Source organism: Antechinus flavipes, chromosome 1, assembly GCF_016432865.1.
Source record: "Antechinus flavipes isolate AdamAnt ecotype Samford, QLD, Australia chromosome 1, AdamAnt_v2, whole genome shotgun sequence".
Taxonomy (NCBI): domain Eukaryota; kingdom Metazoa; phylum Chordata; class Mammalia; order Dasyuromorphia; family Dasyuridae; genus Antechinus; species Antechinus flavipes.
Window position 1 is genome coordinate 185196929 of NC_067398.1, and position 17147 is coordinate 185214075.

The 17147-nt window shown below is 33.4% G+C and overlaps 1 protein-coding gene across 4 annotated transcripts in view; it reads left to right on the forward strand.

The window, feature by feature from the left end:
* The window catches only part of FAM81B (family with sequence similarity 81 member B), an 80339-nt gene extending 64707 nt beyond the window's left edge, over positions 1 to 15632 (forward strand). For all 4 annotated transcript variants that reach the window (XM_051993825.1, XM_051993835.1, XM_051993842.1 and 1 more), the window contains 3 exons: positions 6937 to 7072; positions 10926 to 11121; positions 13774 to 15632. In XM_051993825.1, the coding sequence (XP_051849785.1) occupies positions 6937 to 7072; positions 10926 to 11121; positions 13774 to 13907 (466 nt within the window). In that variant the 3' untranslated portion in view covers positions 13908 to 15632. The remainder of the gene's footprint in view (positions 1 to 6936; positions 7073 to 10925; positions 11122 to 13773) is intronic.
* The last annotated feature ends 1515 nt before the right edge of the window (positions 15633 to 17147 follow it).

The window sequence follows — 17147 nt, forward strand, 5'->3', positions numbered from 1 at the left end:
AGAAATCACTAAGGAAATTTGCCCTGTTATTCCAGAACCAGAGAGTAAATTAGTTTTTGAAAGAATCTACTAATCTCCTCCTGAAAGAGACCCAAAATGAAAACTCGAAGGAATATCATAGCTAAATTCCAGAATTACCATATCAAAGAGAAAATAGTGCAAGCAGAAGAAAGTAATTCAAAAATAGAGCCACAGTCAGGATTATCTAAGATCAAGCAGTTTCCACATTAAGAGATAAAGCGACTTAGAATGTGATTTTCAGAAGGCAAAGGAGCTTGGATTACAACCAAGAATCAATTACCAAGCAAAATTAAGCATTATTTTTGGGTAAACATAGATATTCAATGAAAGAGAGGAATTTCAATCATTTCTGATGAAAAGACCAGATTTAAACAGAAACTTTGATCTTCAAATACAAGACTCAAGAGAAGCAAAAAAAAAAAAAAAAAAAAAAAAAGTATGTGGAAGAAAAAAGTGTTTTTAAAGATTAAAATGTTTATATCTCTAAATGGGGAGATAATACTGTAACTTTTGAGAAGTGCATCTTTGTCAGGGCAGTTAGAAGAGGTATGCTTAGAGAGTGTATATATGCATTGATTATAATGTGATGCTATAAAAAATATTAGGGCAGGAAAAGAGATTATATTGGAAGAAGAAGAAAGGAAAGGTAAAATGGGATAAATTATGTCCCATGAAGAGGCAAAAAAAAAAAAAAAAAAAAAAGACCTATTACAGTTGAGGGAAAGAAAAGAGGGGATGAACATTGGTTGAACCTTAAATTCATCGGATTTGACTCAAAAGAGAATAACATATCTATTTAGTTTGGGATATAAATTTATCTCACCCTATAAGGAAGTAGGAGGGGAAAGTGGAAAAGAAAGTAGAAGGCCAATAAAAAGGAGGGAATAAGTAGAATGGGGAAAAGGGTAAGAAAGAAGGCTGAAAAAAGCAAAGCAGATGTGGTCAGAAGCAAAACACTGGTGAGGAGAGAAAGGCTAAAAGGAGATAAAAAAGTAAAACTTGGGGAAAAACAGATGGTGAGAAATTAGACATCTTAACTGTGAATGTGAATGGGATGAACTCTCCCACAAAGCAAACTGGATTAAAAGCTAGAATCCTATAATATGTTGTTTACAAGAAACACATTTAAAGCAGTGAGATACAGAGTAAAAGCAAAATACTGGAGCAGAATATATTATGCTTCAGCTGAAGTAAAATAAAAGCAGGGATAGTGGTTGTGTTCTCAGACCAAGCAAAAGCAATTTTGCTTTTAATTGTAACTAAAAGCAATAAGGAAGAAAACAACATCTTGTGAAAAGGTGCAATAGTAGTGAATTAATATCAATATTAAATATATATGCACCAAATAGTATAGCATCCAGACTCCTAGAGAAGAAATCAAGTGAATTGTAAGAAGAAATAGACAGCAAAACTCTACTAATGGAGGATCTCAACCTCCCTCTATCAGTACTAGATAAATGTAACTATAAAATAACCAAAAAAAGTTAAGAAGGCAAATAGAATTTTAGAAAAGTTAGGTGTGATAGAACTTTGGAAAATTTTGAATAGGGATAGAAAGGAATATACCTTTTTCTCAATGATATGTGGCACATACACAAAAATTGGCCATATATTAGGGCATAAAAACTTAACAATCAAATGCAAAAGGACAGAAATAGCAAGTGCATCCTTTTCAGATCATGATCCAAAAAAAAAAAATTACATGTAATAAATGGCCATGGAAATAGGCCAAAAATTAATTGGAAATTAAATAATCTAATCCTAAAAAATGAGTAGGTGAAACAACAAATCATGGAAATAATAATCTCATCCAAGAGAATAACAATAATGAGACAACATAACAAAACTTATGGGATGCAGCCAAAGAAGTTCTTAGGGAAATGTTTAAATCTCTAGATCCTTACATGAATAAAATAGAGAAAAAGAAGATCAGTGAACTGGGAAGGCAACTTAAAAAGTTAGAAAAAGAACAAATTTTAAAACCCCAATTAAATATGACATTAGAAATTTTGAAAATCAAAGGAGAGATTAACAAAATTGAAAGAAAATTATGAACTAATAAAACTGAGTTTTATGAAAAAACAAAATAGATAAATCTTTGGTTTATTTGATTAAAAAAAGGAAAATTAAATTACCTGCATTAAAAATGAAAAGGGTAAATCAATGAAGAGGAAATTAAAGCAATAATTAGGAGCTATTTTGCCCAATTGTATGCCAATAAATCTGATAATATAAGTGAAATGGATGAATACATACAAAAATATAGAATCAGATAACAGATGAGAACATTACTTTTAAAATCCCATTTTAGAAAAATAAATTGAACAAGCCATTAATGAACTCCCTAAGAAAAAATCTCCAAGTACAGATTGATTGTGAATTCTAACAAACATTTAAAATTTACAAGTAAATTCTACCAAACAATTAGTTCCAATACTATACAAACTTCTTGGGAAAACAAGGGAAGAAGGAGTCCTAACACATTCCTTTTAGGACATATATAGTGCTGATACCTAAACCAGGAAGGGTCAAAACAGAAAAGAAACATTATAGACCAATCTCCTTAATGAATATTAATGCAAAATCTTAAATAAAATATTAGTAAAGAGATTGCAACAATTTATTACCAGGATAATACACTATGACCAAGTAAGATTTATACCAGGAATGCAAGGCAGGTACAATATTAGGAAAACTCTCAGCATAACTGACCATATCAAAAACCAAATTTTCTCAATAGAACCTGAAAATCATTGGACAAAATCCAACACCCATTCCTATTTAAAAAAAATTAGAGAGCATAGGAATAAATGGACTTTTTCTTAAAATGATAAGTAGCATCTATCTAAAATCATCAGCAAGCATTATGTGTAATGGGGATAAGCTAGAAGCATTCCCAATAAGATAAGGGATGCTACAAGGTTGCCCGTTATCATCATTATTAGTATTGGACTAGAAATGTACACTTTAGCAAGGAGAAGACAGAGAAATTGAAAGAATTAGAGTAGGTAATGAGGAAACGAAACTATCACTTTGCAGATGATATGTTGGTTAGAGAATCTTAGAAAATCAACTAAAAAACTACTACAATTAACAACTTTAGCAAAGTTGCAGGTTATAAAATAAACCCACATAACTCATTGATATTTTTCTGTTACCAACAAAGCTCAGCAGAAAGAGATAGAAAAATCTCACTAAAATAATTGTAGATAATATAAAATATCTGGGAGTCTACCTGCCAGAACAACTGTATTTTTTAATACAGTTACAAAATACTTTTCACGAAAATAAAGTTAGATTTTAAAAATTGGAAGAATATCAAGTGCTCATGAGCTAATATAATAAAAATGATAATTCTACCTAAATGAATCCACTTATTCAGTGCCATTCCAATCAGACTCCTAAGAAATTATAGAGCTAGAAAAAAATAACAAAATTCATTTTAAGGGAATTAATTGAAAAAAATGCAAATGAAAGTGGCCTATCCATAGCAGACCTAAAACTATATTATAAAGTTGCAGTTCATCAAAAATATTTGTTATTGACTAAGAAATAGAGTAGTAAATCAGTGATTTAGGTGAGTACACAAAACATAATAGTCAATGACTATAATAATCTAGTATTTGATAAAACCCAAAATTGTAGTTTCTGGAATAAAAACTCAATATTTGACAAAAATTGCTGGGAAAACTGGAAAATCACTTGGAAGAAACTAGCATTGACCAACATCTAACACCCTATACCAGGATAAGATTGAAATGAGTTCAAAATTTAGACATAAAAGATGATACTATAAGTAAATTAGGAGAATAAGAGATAATCTATTTCACAGATCTGTGGAGAATAGAAGGATTTATGGCTAAAAAAGAAGTAGAGAGCATCATGAAATGCAAAATGGATAATTTTGATTACATAAAATTAAAAAGGTTTTGCATAACAAAACCAATGCAGCCAAGAATAGAAGAGAAGCAGAAAGATGGGGAACAATTTTTAAAGCCAGTGTTTCTGATAAAGGCTTCATTTCTGAAATATTTAGAGAATTGATTCAAATTTATAAGAATACAAATCATTCCTTAACTGATAGTCAAAGGACATGAACTCAGAAGAAATGAAAGTCATTTCTAGTCATAGGAAAAAATGCTGTAAATCACTATTACTTAAAGAAATGCAAAATATGACAACTCTGCGGGACCACTTCACACCTCTCAGATTGGTTAAATTGACAGGAAAAGATAATGATAAATGTTGGGGGAGATGTGGGAAAACTGGGTGACTAATGCATTGTTGGTGGAGTTGTGAACTGATCAGACCATTCTGGAGACCAATGTTGAAAACTATCTTTGCATATATTTGGAAAAATAAAATACTATTTTTTTAAAAAAGCAAAAAAAAAAAAAAAGATAAAAGAATCATACAAAAAATGAATTAAGAACAGCCAACCACTCAAATAGAAGCCAGTACAAAATTGAGGAAGCAGTGTGATTAAAGGGATCAATTTCCAAAAGAGAGATCAAGGGATCAGGAAATAGTTCAGTTTTGCTAAGCTAGAATAGACTGGAATAAAGGAGATGAGGAGTAAGGAGAACAATGAACAGGTTTTTTTGATGGAGGGAGAAGGAAGAGGAATTTCATAATAGATGACCTTGATTTTTTTCTTAAAGGAAATCGGGTTCTCTTCTAAGAGGGAAAGGAAGAGAACATGAAGAGAAAAGAAAGCCATCTTTTGAGAGAAGAGGCAATCATTTGAAATTTTTACCTTAGTAAAAAATAAATATGTATATATGTAAGTGTGTATACACATAGATAATATATAAATGTAAAGATTGATTTTAATAGAAACATCTAAGGGACTAAATCATTATCTAAAAATTATCATATACATTTCATTGGAATTTTGCTGAACAGAAAACTATAACCATGAATTATATTTCTGTTAAAGTAATAGAACTCCACATGTACAGCTTGAAGGGATCTTAAAAGATAATTAGTCCAATTTTCTATTTCTAAAAAGACTTGCTAAAGATCACAAAAGCAATAATCATCAGAGAAAGGATTTGAACTCAAGTCATCTAACTCAAAAAACAGCTTTGTTCCCCTGGACTACATCCCTCTCCCAGAAAAACCACGTACACAAATGTTCCCACTTAAAAATATGTTATTTTATCCTTTTTTTAAAAAAAGAAATATGTATTTTAGAAATTTTTTTTGTTTTACAACATGAGCTAATAGTAAATAACTTCTGTTTGCTACAGAGAAAATAAGTCTTCAGCCCTAGACAAAATTTTATAGTTTAAAAAAAAAAAAGGTAAACATTCTTTATTGTTTTATTTTTACTTCAGAATCTCGATAATTAACAAATGCTTTTTTGTCTTTTCCAGAAAATGATTTGTTAATACTCCAGGTAGAATCACAGAATGTTAGAACTCACTAAATGACTAACCAACTGGAGTTAATTGTGATTAATCCCAGAAATCAGCTGAATCATAGTTCATAGAACTAGAACTGGAAGGGACCTCTGAGGACACTTGGCTCAATCCTCCTCACTTTCCAAAAGTGGAAATTAAAGCCCAGAGAAATAATTTTAGAGATGAGGAAACTGGGATCTAAGAAAGTTAACACATTTGCCTAAGATCAAAGTAATAAATGTTAGACCCAGAGTCTTCTTCCTCCAGTCAGACTCCCTCCCCAAATACATGGTGGAAAGAGCACTAGGAGTCAAGAGATGAAACAGGGTTGAATGCCACCTCCAGCACATACTAGGTATGTGATCATAGACACGGCACTTAATTGTTTCTGAGACTCAGTTTCCCTATCTGTAAAGTCTGCTGTGAGAACAAATAAAGTAATATAAAGCACTTTGTAAACCTTAAACACTAAAGTAATATTAATAATGAGTAAAGATGTAATTTCCAAACATGTTGAGAATGTCCTAAGCAATTTAAGAAAGAATTTTGATAAAGTCACAGTTGTACCTTTGTACGTAATTTAGCTTTTATATTATTGTTTTGGCATATTCTTTTAAGAACCACTCTAACACTTTGTAAAATATGGTAAGAACATTTTAAGTAACAAAATGTGATTTGCCTACAATAGCACTTTTTCACCCTAAAATGGAATTTTTAAAATTATTTATTATTAGCTTGTTGTTTTGGTAAATCAGTTTAAGAAAACCTACGTGACAACCCCCACAGATGATTCAGTATCCTCTTCTTTCCGTGCCTCCCTCATGCACCTTTTCCCATTTTAACATGTTATTCTGGTCCTCCCTACAAAGTTATATCACTTTTATCCCTTAAAAATTTCATACAGGCATATATCATCCTTTCCATAGTACCTTTCCAAAATAATCTTATGTGACTCTCATTACTTTAAAATATTCTTTTATCATATTTTTATCACTCACAATTCTCTGATGACTATTTTTTACATTGATTTCTGGTACTATATTGACACTCAGATGATTACTTATTTCTATGACTCAACTTCCTTATCTTTAAAATAAGGATAATATTACATCCCTCCTAGAGTTTCAATACAGGTCTAATACAAACCAGCTCTCATTTATTTCTCTTATAAATTATTTATAGTTGTTTACTTCTATAATAATCAGTTATTAATATTTGTTGAGTTATGTGTACAAGATTTAAGGTGAAGGAACAGCTTAAGAGGAGGAAAATGTCTAACCACTGAATTTATAAGCAGCTTGAAGACCAGAAACGAGTTCATCTCTTCTTAAGTAACTCCCCACTGTAGTTAGTAGATGTTCTTCTCAATAACTATCATTTAAAGACAATATTTAATCAGGTTCTTCAAACTGAAATGACAACAGGCTTTTTCAACAGAATAAAACTTTTGTTAACATTTATTTTTATTGTTTTTAATTTTTAAAAAATTCAATACTTTTCTTACCTTTAGATTTGATGCACTTAAAAATGAGCTCCGTGAACAAGTTCAGAACCAACAGAAGTGGACAGAAAATCAGCTTATGAAAGCTGAAAAAGAACAGCTTTTGCATATTAACCAATTTCTCAGCACCATCAAGGAGAAAATGGTAAGCAGTTTTGTGTTAGGCAGATCCTAGAACAAAATTCTAAAAAGCCCAAAATATATTGTGGAGTTATTGGGAAATTGGCACGATTGTTCTTTATGGAATCATGAAGCTATTTATCGAATGGATAGGGACTGGCTTGGAGATCCCCTCCCCAGAAGGTAGCTAGAGACTATGTCTGCAGCCAACCCAGGTTGAAAGTGTTTGGTGAGCCTATTTCTGGAACTGTATAAGCCTGTTTCATTGACAGGCCCTGCTCCCTAATTCAGAGCAAGCATAAGTATTCCATGACTGCTTCCTGACCTTTTGAGTGGTTTCTGAGTTAGAACTGAATGTGCCTAAGTGGACACTTATTGGACAAATTAAACTTTCTTTTCTGATGTACATCAAGGAAAGACATACTGTGTGCTTATTAGTTGGGAGAATGCTGCAGGTGGAACAGCCTAAGCTATGCAAAATATTCAAGTAACTGAAGGTCCAAGGACTGAAGTCTATATACAAGATTGACTGTGGCCAAGCCTGAAAAGAGATCTTAGCAAGATTCAGTCTAATAGCAGATCAACTCACTCAGGATCCAAGCAGTGACTCATCCAGCAGCTATGTGATACCAGAAAGTTAACTTGATGCAGACAAATATGAAAAATTAATTTCAAATAGGAGCCCCTTCCCCTCAGAGTCCAAGTGGATCCAACCTAAGCTAGCTAGATGAGTATAGTGACTAAATCACTGGATTTAGAATAAGGAAGACTCCATTTCCTGTGTGTTCAACTCTGGACTCAGACACTTACTAGCTGTGTGACCCTGAGCAAGTCACTTAACCTTGTTTACCTCAGTTTCCTCATCTGTAAAATGATCTGGAAAAGAAAATGGCAAACTACTCCAGTATCTTTGCCAAGGAAATCCCAAATTTGATCATGAAGAGTCAGTTATGACTGAAAATGATTACAAAATAATAGTCTAGTTCCCCTAGGTTGCTCCTTAGGGTTTCATTCTCACCTGACTCAGCTGCTAGCCAGCTGGTCTAAGTTCCAGTTCCTAGTGGCTCTTCTAAATTCAAAGCCCACTCCATTCCATCCCCAATATTCATTCACTTAAGATAAATCAATCATCAATCAATCAATAAAAATGTATTAAGAGGTTACTATATGCCCAGTAAGGCAGCTAAATGGTACAATGGAGTCCAAATATGGTCTCAGACACTAGCTGTGTGACTTGAACAAATCACTTAACCCTGTTTGCCTCAGTTTCCTTTTCCTTTGTGTTAGAGGGTGGAAAAAGGCAATTTCATTATATTTGCCAAGAAAACCCCAAATGGGGCAATTAAGAGTAAGATTGAAAACTCAATAACAATAACACAAAAAGGAAAAAAAAAGAATAACACATAATCATTAGTCACCTAGTCAAGGACCCACAAGTCTTCTACCAAAAAAAGAGAGAGCTCCATTTGACTAGTTAGTTATGCATATTCAGCTCTTGCCTATCAACCAGTCAAAAGACTTTTCTACAGCACTCATTAAATTCACATGAAACAATAACAGGCTACCATCTCATGCCATGAACTGGTGAGCAGGGTCTTTCCATTGTACTCTTCAGAAACAAATGCCCCAAGGTGCCTTCGTAATTTGGCAGCTGAAAATGGTACCGTCACTGGCCAGTTCCCCCCCCCCCATTATACTTGCAGTCCTGAAGCCTGAATTTATTCTCAATAAAATGTTAGGTCAAATGTTTTATTCTTAAAATATGTCTAGAGGCCTCCTACTGGAATGAATGGACAAAAATATGCTGAAATGTTTGTTGTCTGATGTCCTATTACAGATTGTGTTTGGATGGGAAAGGCAGAAAGGTTAAAGGTAAACCTATCTAAACAAAAAAAGTACTTTGGAAAAGATTTGGTTTTATATTCCTTCAGATTAAAATAAATAAATAAATAAAAGCAAGCCCTTCATTCTTTAGGAATTCTCTTCCCTAGACAGAGTCGTTTTAATTTTGAGAGGTCTCAATGGCTGGGTGATGTTAAATAAGCTAAGAAACTGGAACATGGCTTTTGATATAATAAAGGGAAAAAATACTGAGCTAGGTTGGCACAAACATTTGCCCTGTGTTTGGTGTGCAATACTGAATTTTTATTTGCCTTCTATTGTTTGATTTACTTTTGATTTTTAAACTACAATCATTTCTCTTCTTCTCATAAGTCCCTCTCTTGTAAGGAAAAAAAAATTTAGGCAAAACCTATCAACAAAATGATTGTGATTGACATCATATGCAACCTATAGTCCTTACCTGAAGGAAATATATTTCATTATCTGTTCTTCAGGCCCCAAGATTAGTTATTGTAATGAATCTGAGTTCAGCTGCCTTATATTAAATCACATTACTGTTAGACATTATTGGAGTCATTTTCTCACTGTGCTAATTCATTTTTTTTACAGTATAATACATAGACCATGAGTTTTTTCAGCCTTTCTCCAATCATTGAACATCTTGTTCTCAGTTTTTCTGTAGCAGCGAAAGTTTTAAATGGTGATGACAATGAAAAACTTTCATGATCCTTGTTAGTTTTATTCTAACAAGGGTCATTAATCTCAGTATTAATAACCTCAATACTAAATCAAAAGGTTGTCTCAATGTCACCTAATTGAAGCTGTTCTGCTTTTTTTCTCTATAATATTGTCCTAAAATAGAGAGTCTGTGGTATTACTGAGGAACAATATTGACTAAGAGAATTCAGAACTCACTAAATAGTCTTAATCTTCTTTTGTATATGCTATGAAACATATGTTATTTTAATTAGCAAGACCCTCACGTCTTACGTGGGTGACAGGATTTGGAGTTAGAGATAGATCTTTTATAGATCTTTGTTCTCATTATACAAATGAAAAACTAAGACCAGGTAGCAATTAGAAGAAGCAGAGATTTGAACTGAAGTCTTGCAATTGTTCTTTATGGGGCAACTAGGAAAAACAATGTAAAGTATACCAAGTCTGGAGTTAGGAAAAGATATCAGTCATTTATTAGCTTCATAATTCTAGGCAGGTCACTTAACTCTGTTTGCCTCTATTTGCTCATCTGTGAAATAATAATAATATTAGCATCTACCTCCCAGAGTTTTTATGAGGATTAAATGAAATAATAAATATAAATGTTTAGTACATAGTAAGCTCTATACAAATGCTATTTATGTTCATTCTATTCTTTTTCTGAACACCAAGCTGCTTCTGTTTCCTTCCAACAAATTACAGAGGAAGAAGAGACTGAGTACTTTCTCTTCCATATAGACTGAACTTTGAATTCTCTAAACTAGCTCTGGATATCCTTTGCAGCTGGGTACAGCAAGCAGTTGAGACTCTAATTACCTGCCTGTGTTTTAGCACCACCTAGAGACAGAAGGCATTAGCAAAGGGGCTTTATAAGACTCTTAGTTGCCTTGTCAACCACTTTAAGAAAAAGTGTGCTTCATTCAGCCACCAAAACCCAAGTGCATTTGAGAAGAATTGTATCTTCACTATGCTCTTTCAGTATAGATAGTAAACACACACACATATACACACACACACACACACACAGACACCCAGAAATGAGGAGTTCTCGTATTATCTACCTCCCAGGTTGCTGTAAGGACCAATAAGATAATATTCATAAAGTTTTTTGCAAGCCTTAACATGTTATGTAAATACTAGTGATTATTATTGTTAATTATAATAATAATAATTTCCAAGGCAAAGGATTTGATTGAAATTAATGCTTCCAGAAAAAAATTAACTTACAATGAATAAATTTTGCACAGCATCTTTGCTTAAATAGTTTCTTACAGAGTGTTTTGGGTTTTTTTGTTTGTTTTTGCTGTGTCTTATAATAGGAAGAAACAAAAACCAAATTGGAAAGAAAAGTGCAGGAATTAATAATGAAATCAGAAGAGCTACTAAACCCAAAGAGATTTGAAATAGAATTGAACAAAGTAAAGTTTGCAGAAAACAAGTTGTACAAAAGGATGAATCGAATGGAAAAGCAGATATGGGAAGAGCTAAACAAAATCCAAAATGAGTACCAATCAGGTGAGCATTACTTATGCATTAATTGAAAATCTGAGACATGGGCAGCACAACTCATTAAGATGGCTATTCAAGGCATTTCTTTATTTGAGTAAAGTGGCTATTCAATTACAAATGGCATTTTTATAAATCAAACAAATAACCCCTAAAACTTAAATTTAAAAAAAAATTAACAAATTTTAAAAATCCAAACTTAAACAATGAAATTCAAAACACCAGGGTTTTTTTTTTTAAGGCATTAGGATGGCCATAGGTTCTCTCAGAATCCCTAAGTCTACCTACCTCAGTAACAGAAATGCTCCCTATTTTCAGCTAACTTTTCTAAAAAATGATTTCCTCTTTCCTTATACCTTCAAAAAGGATAAGGCTCTAGCTCAAACTCAATGAACCTGCAATCCTATCATACCACTGGGTATGAGGTTTCTGAATTAACCTCCTATATTCAGAATTGGTCACGTTACTAAGACTATACCCTTAAAAGTTGCTCTAAATTTTCCAAGATCATAGAATTATTAAAGCTGGAAGGGACCTTAAAAAGTATCAAATATTGACTTGTTTGTATATCAGGAAAATGGGACATTTAATCTAATGCCATTTCCTGTTAAACTGCAGGTAATGAGTCTGCTTGTGGTATGACATTATCAGTCACATCCTTTTTTCTGGGGTGAGGGGAAAGGGCGAAGGGATGGCAGAGACATAAGGGAGAGAAGGAGGAAGGAAAGAAATTAACCAGTAAGTCCAGTGGAATGACAGATTTTTCTACCTAAAAGGTTAATGGTATTGAGTCAAGCTGGGAAAACATCAAAGAGGATTAATTTGAAAGGGTCTTCTAACTTTAGCAAAGGAAGAGCATCAGATTGGTGCTGAGCAGCAGCCATCTGTCTCTAATTTGTGATACTAAATGTATCTCTATCAATCAATCTAAATCCTTTAAGAAATAAAGAATTAGTAACTTCTACTTACACATTCCTGTATGAATTCTATCATCTGCTAACTTTAAATTAAATTTTATTGATGAGCTTTTATTTTCTTTATCTCCTACCTCCCCTTTCTGGAGATGGGGGGAAAGGAAAAAGAAAATCCTTGTAACAAATACACATAATCAGGTAAAAATTACCTGTGCTGTCTGGCATTGACATCACTTTTTCTAGAGGAGGAAAAGTCTTGATGTCAAAATTGTTTCTTTTAGATGTTTCTGGCACAAAGACTGTTGTCTGAATACTTGAGCCCAAACCCAAAGTAATTAGTTTTAAGCCAGGAATAGTGCCCTGGTTTTAAATTAAATATCTTTTATGCCATCTCTTTCATCTGCTTTAACCTCTAGGCTTTCACTTGAATGCAGTGAGTTTTTCTACCCACCAGAATGCAATCGTGGGTAAAATTTATTATCTGTCTGGGTTTATGCTTCTCTTATAAGGTAGCATTCTTTAAAAAAAAAAAAAAAAAAAAGAAAGAAAGAAAAGAAAAAAAGGGAGGACTTGAACCCTACCCCACTGTCTTCTTTTGCCTCAGTTCTAGGGCTTGATCTCTGCTTAAGTTCCATCCTCATGGTTACTTAGAAAAGCTTTTATTTTTTTTTTCCTCAACAGTATTTTATTTTTCCAATTACATGTAAAGATAGTTCTCAACATTCATTTTTGAAAGATTTTGAGTTCCAAATTTTTCCCCTTCTTCCTTTACTTTCCCCCTCCCCAAGACAGCAAACAAGCTGATATAATGGTTATACATGCACAATCATTTTAAACATATTCCATATTAGTCATGATGTGAAAGAAAAATCAGAACAAAAGGGAAAAATCACGAGAAAGAAAAAACAAACATAAAGGTGAAAATATGCTTTGATCCACATTTAGTCTCCATAGTTCTTCCTCTGAAAGTCGATGGCATTTTCCATCCTAAATCTATTACACTGTATTACTGAGAAGAGCTAATTCTATCAGAACTGACCATCACAAAATTTTCTTGTTACTGTGTACAAAATATTCTCCTGGTTCTGCTCATTTCACTCAACATCTGTTAATGTAAATTAAAGAAAAGTTTTTAAACCTAATCTGGCTTCCTCAGATAAGGCCTTCAAATTTGTACTAGAATCAAGAGAAAATTTACAAGACTGTAGAGTTAGAACTGAATAAGATATCAAAAGCCATATAGTCTAGCCTCTTTGTTTTAATGTTAAGAAAAGTGAGATCCATAGAGGGGTGTGGCGTCCAAGCAGAGCCAGAATTTAACCCAGTTCCTCTAACTCCAAATCCAGCACTCTTTCCATTGCATTGACACCTTATCTGAACCATATTTGTACTGATTGCCTATGCTTGTTGGCCTGCAAATATTGGCAGATGGAAAATCAATGTTGGCAATAGACATTAAAATATTCAGCTGTTTCCTTTGGTAATATTTGAGTGAACAGAATTGAATTAAATTTTCACACTCTAGTCAGATGTGACTTGGAGCACTGTTGATCTAAAACATCTCCTTGAAACACAAGAAGATGGATTGCCAGACCTTTTTAGACAGACCTTAATGGAATTTAACATGCTTTGAATGCAGCAGTGATCAATGATAACAGAATGGCTAATTAGAAGATTTTGTTTAAAAAATATATAGAAAACTGTTCCAAGGCATGGTTTAAATTAAACTTATCTGTTTTCATACTAGGATTTCAGTCGATTCGTGAATCTCTTGAATCCCTCCAACAAATACAGACGACAAAGATCCAGTTAGAGAAATATAAATTCCGGAAAGACATAAACAAGTTGCATCGCAAGATAGTGGAACTTCAAGAAATATAAATCCTGTCTCTGTCATCTTCTTTGTTTTCTCCTATGCATGGAGTTTACTGGTTTGCTGAAGAGCAGTAGCCAGGAGCACAATATCTGAATCCTGCTACTAACATTCTATTTCAATCTACACTTTTAAAAAGCTATAAAAGCCAATAAAGCAAGGCAGAAAGAAGTAAATGTTTTTATTCATTTATTATTTTTTTAAATCCATATACTCACAGATTTTAGAACTGGAAGGAGACCTAGAGGTCATCTAATCCAGTCTACTTATTCTACAGATGAAAAAACTGAGGGCCCAAGAGGGTAAGGGATTTGCTAAAGGTCACATCTGTAGAACGTCAGCTGGTTCAGGTTCAAATCCAGTTCCCCCACTTTTAAATCTAACACTCTTTCCACTGTATCATATTGCCTCCAGTCATTAAAGGTTGGCATTTTACTTTTTTTTTTTTAGCCCAGGTTTTATTTTTCCAGGATTAAGATTTTTTTTTTGCCATGAAACCTCAATTTTCCTGTTTCCAATAGGAATCAGTGCTCCCATATGCCTGTGCAAGTGAGAATTTACCCAGGAATAATGGATGATTTTTTGTTTATGTTCTTCTCTGACCCTAAAATGTATACTCTTTCCTCCCAACTCTGCCTTTCAAAGACACCTCTGTGTCTTTCAAAGACCATCTCAGTTATCACCTCCTTCATGCTTCTCTTTACTAGAAAGTGTCTCCACTATCACCTCTGAAAACCTTGTACATCTTTTCATGCACTTTTATATTACACTCTATAGTATAGTTATTCATGTCCATGCCTCAACATAAATGGTGCAGTGGATAGAGAACTGGAATTAGGAAGACCTTAAGTTCAAGTCTGATTTCAAATACTGATTGTATGACTTAAGCAAGTCACTTAACCATTGTTTGCCTCAGTTTACTCAACTGTAAAATGGGGATAATGATAGCTCTTACCTCATAGGATTATTGTGAGAATCAAATAAATTTGTATTTGTAAAGTGCTTAGCACAGTGCCTGGAAAATAGTAGGCACTAAATAAATGCTTGTTTCCTTCTTTCCTACCTTTACAAGATTTGTAAGCTCCATGAGAGCAACAACTATGCCTTTTTATTTTTTGTATTCTTGACAGTTCCTAACACAGTATATTGTATATAGAATGTTATATAGAGTGTTCAATAAATGTCCACTGGATGAATGTAACTTTTTTATTAAATAGTTTAATGTATAGTTCTCTTATTGGAGAAAGAGTAATTAATTCCCCTAAATCTCCTTATATCTTCCATCTCATAAAAAAAAAATTGTTAATGTATGATATAAAATGTTTAGAAACATAATTTTATTTAGAAATAAAAATTCAGGAGTCTTCTTTAGAGTAAATATGTGTTCTCCACAAGCATTGAAATTAATTGGAAAGTAAAATTGTTTACCTGGAAGGAAACAAGGCAAGTAATGAAATATTCCGAATTTCCTAATGATTGAACTCATTAAGCAGGTTGCTAGGGCCCTCTTCAGGCTTGATTAGGATGCCTTTCTTAATGAGTCCTAAACACCAAGAAAGAAAATATCTCTGATGTCTTCTCCCTTGACAGAGAATAACATTAGATTGAGTTTTATGTTTCTTATAAAAATAAATTTCTGAGACTATTCCCATTTATGCATTTTTCAGTAGTCACTTTTTTATTAATTTAATTTCTGTGTGCCATTAAATTAAATCTGTTATCTGTATGAAGAATCTGGCTATTCATTGCTTTCTGTTTTCTGGTGGAGAACTTAATATTGGAAATCAAATGCACTTTAGACAATATAGAGGAAGTACTTTACTTTGACCAATGGCAAAACAGATTGTACAACAGCTTACATTAAGGTTTTGTGCCCATCGGAGGCCACATAACGGCATAACTATAACATGACCTCATTTCACTAATGGATGGCTCAAAAGACAAGACATGGAACTAGTTAGTGGTAAAAGGTGACAATGGATAGCATTTATTGGGTTTTCGGAGTATCTTTGTGTTTTTGGAGTGGTTTGGGGACTTTGTAACAGTTCAGAGAACAATGTAAGTTTGATCCAAAAGCATTCTCAGAACAAGAAAACTCAGCACTGACTAGGTCATCGTAAAAGAGACCCCTTTGTAATATTCACTCTGATTTGGGATACACAAGTAGGGAGGCAGGATTTATGTGTCTCTACATAATTGCATAGATGTGGTCTACCCCTTAGTGCTCTATTCCAATGCAAATTTCCTGTGGGGTTTTCTGTCTTTACTTATTTATACAGAGATCCAAAAATATCTCAGTGAAATTGATTATTTTATAAAAGTATAATGTGGTCAGTCTCTCCCTGAAGATGTGACAAAATCAACATCTTACCACATTTAAATTATTAGTATTCTAAGCCTACTTAGGATGCCTTCTCTGCTTCCACTCACTTACCTCACCATCTTCTCTGGACACTATATGCCTTGCCACTTAGACCCATTCTCCTTCATTTAAGGGATATGTTACATAACCTTGAAATTTTCTCAAAGGTAACCTGTGACCTATATGGATCACAGGTTACCCTACATCACTGTAGGCAAGCAGTTCTGGATTGACATGACTCTGGAGGTTTCTCAATAATTAATATTCTCTGTGGCTTTGTGTTTAAATTGGTCTTGTTTCTAGGAGTATTCTGTTCACTTGCATGCAACCAACTCCTAATGAACATAAAATACATTCTAACATATGAAGAAGAGAAATGGAATTTATATCCATGGTGGTAGCAGTATTTCCCAGGATCCTGTCATGTAGACTGCGCTATCTTTTCTACCTCAAACTTTTTCCCCAAAAAAATATTGAAATCATCTTTGAAATTTGAGGTATTTGGCCCAGAGCACAAAGGCTTCACTGTTCAAATATCCTGGTAGTTCAAATACAAAAGCCAGTTCAAATACAACACAGAGAGGAGTCAGTCCCCCCCCCCCACACACACACAGGCTTCCTATAAGCAGACCAGATTGGTCAAAGCAGAGACAGGAAGTCTTATCCACCTGAACTGGTGTTGTATCCTTGTTAAATATCCTTTCCATGCTAAAGCTAAGTAAACTTCTACTGTTAGCCTATGAATGAGTGTCTCATTTTATTCTAATCTTAAACTTCCACTACTGAACCTAGACTACTATAATATCTGTAATTGGAGAATATTTTAATCACTCTCCCTCAGTTCTCTCAATTCCTCCATTGCCCTGTGTTTGTACAAATTAGGCTA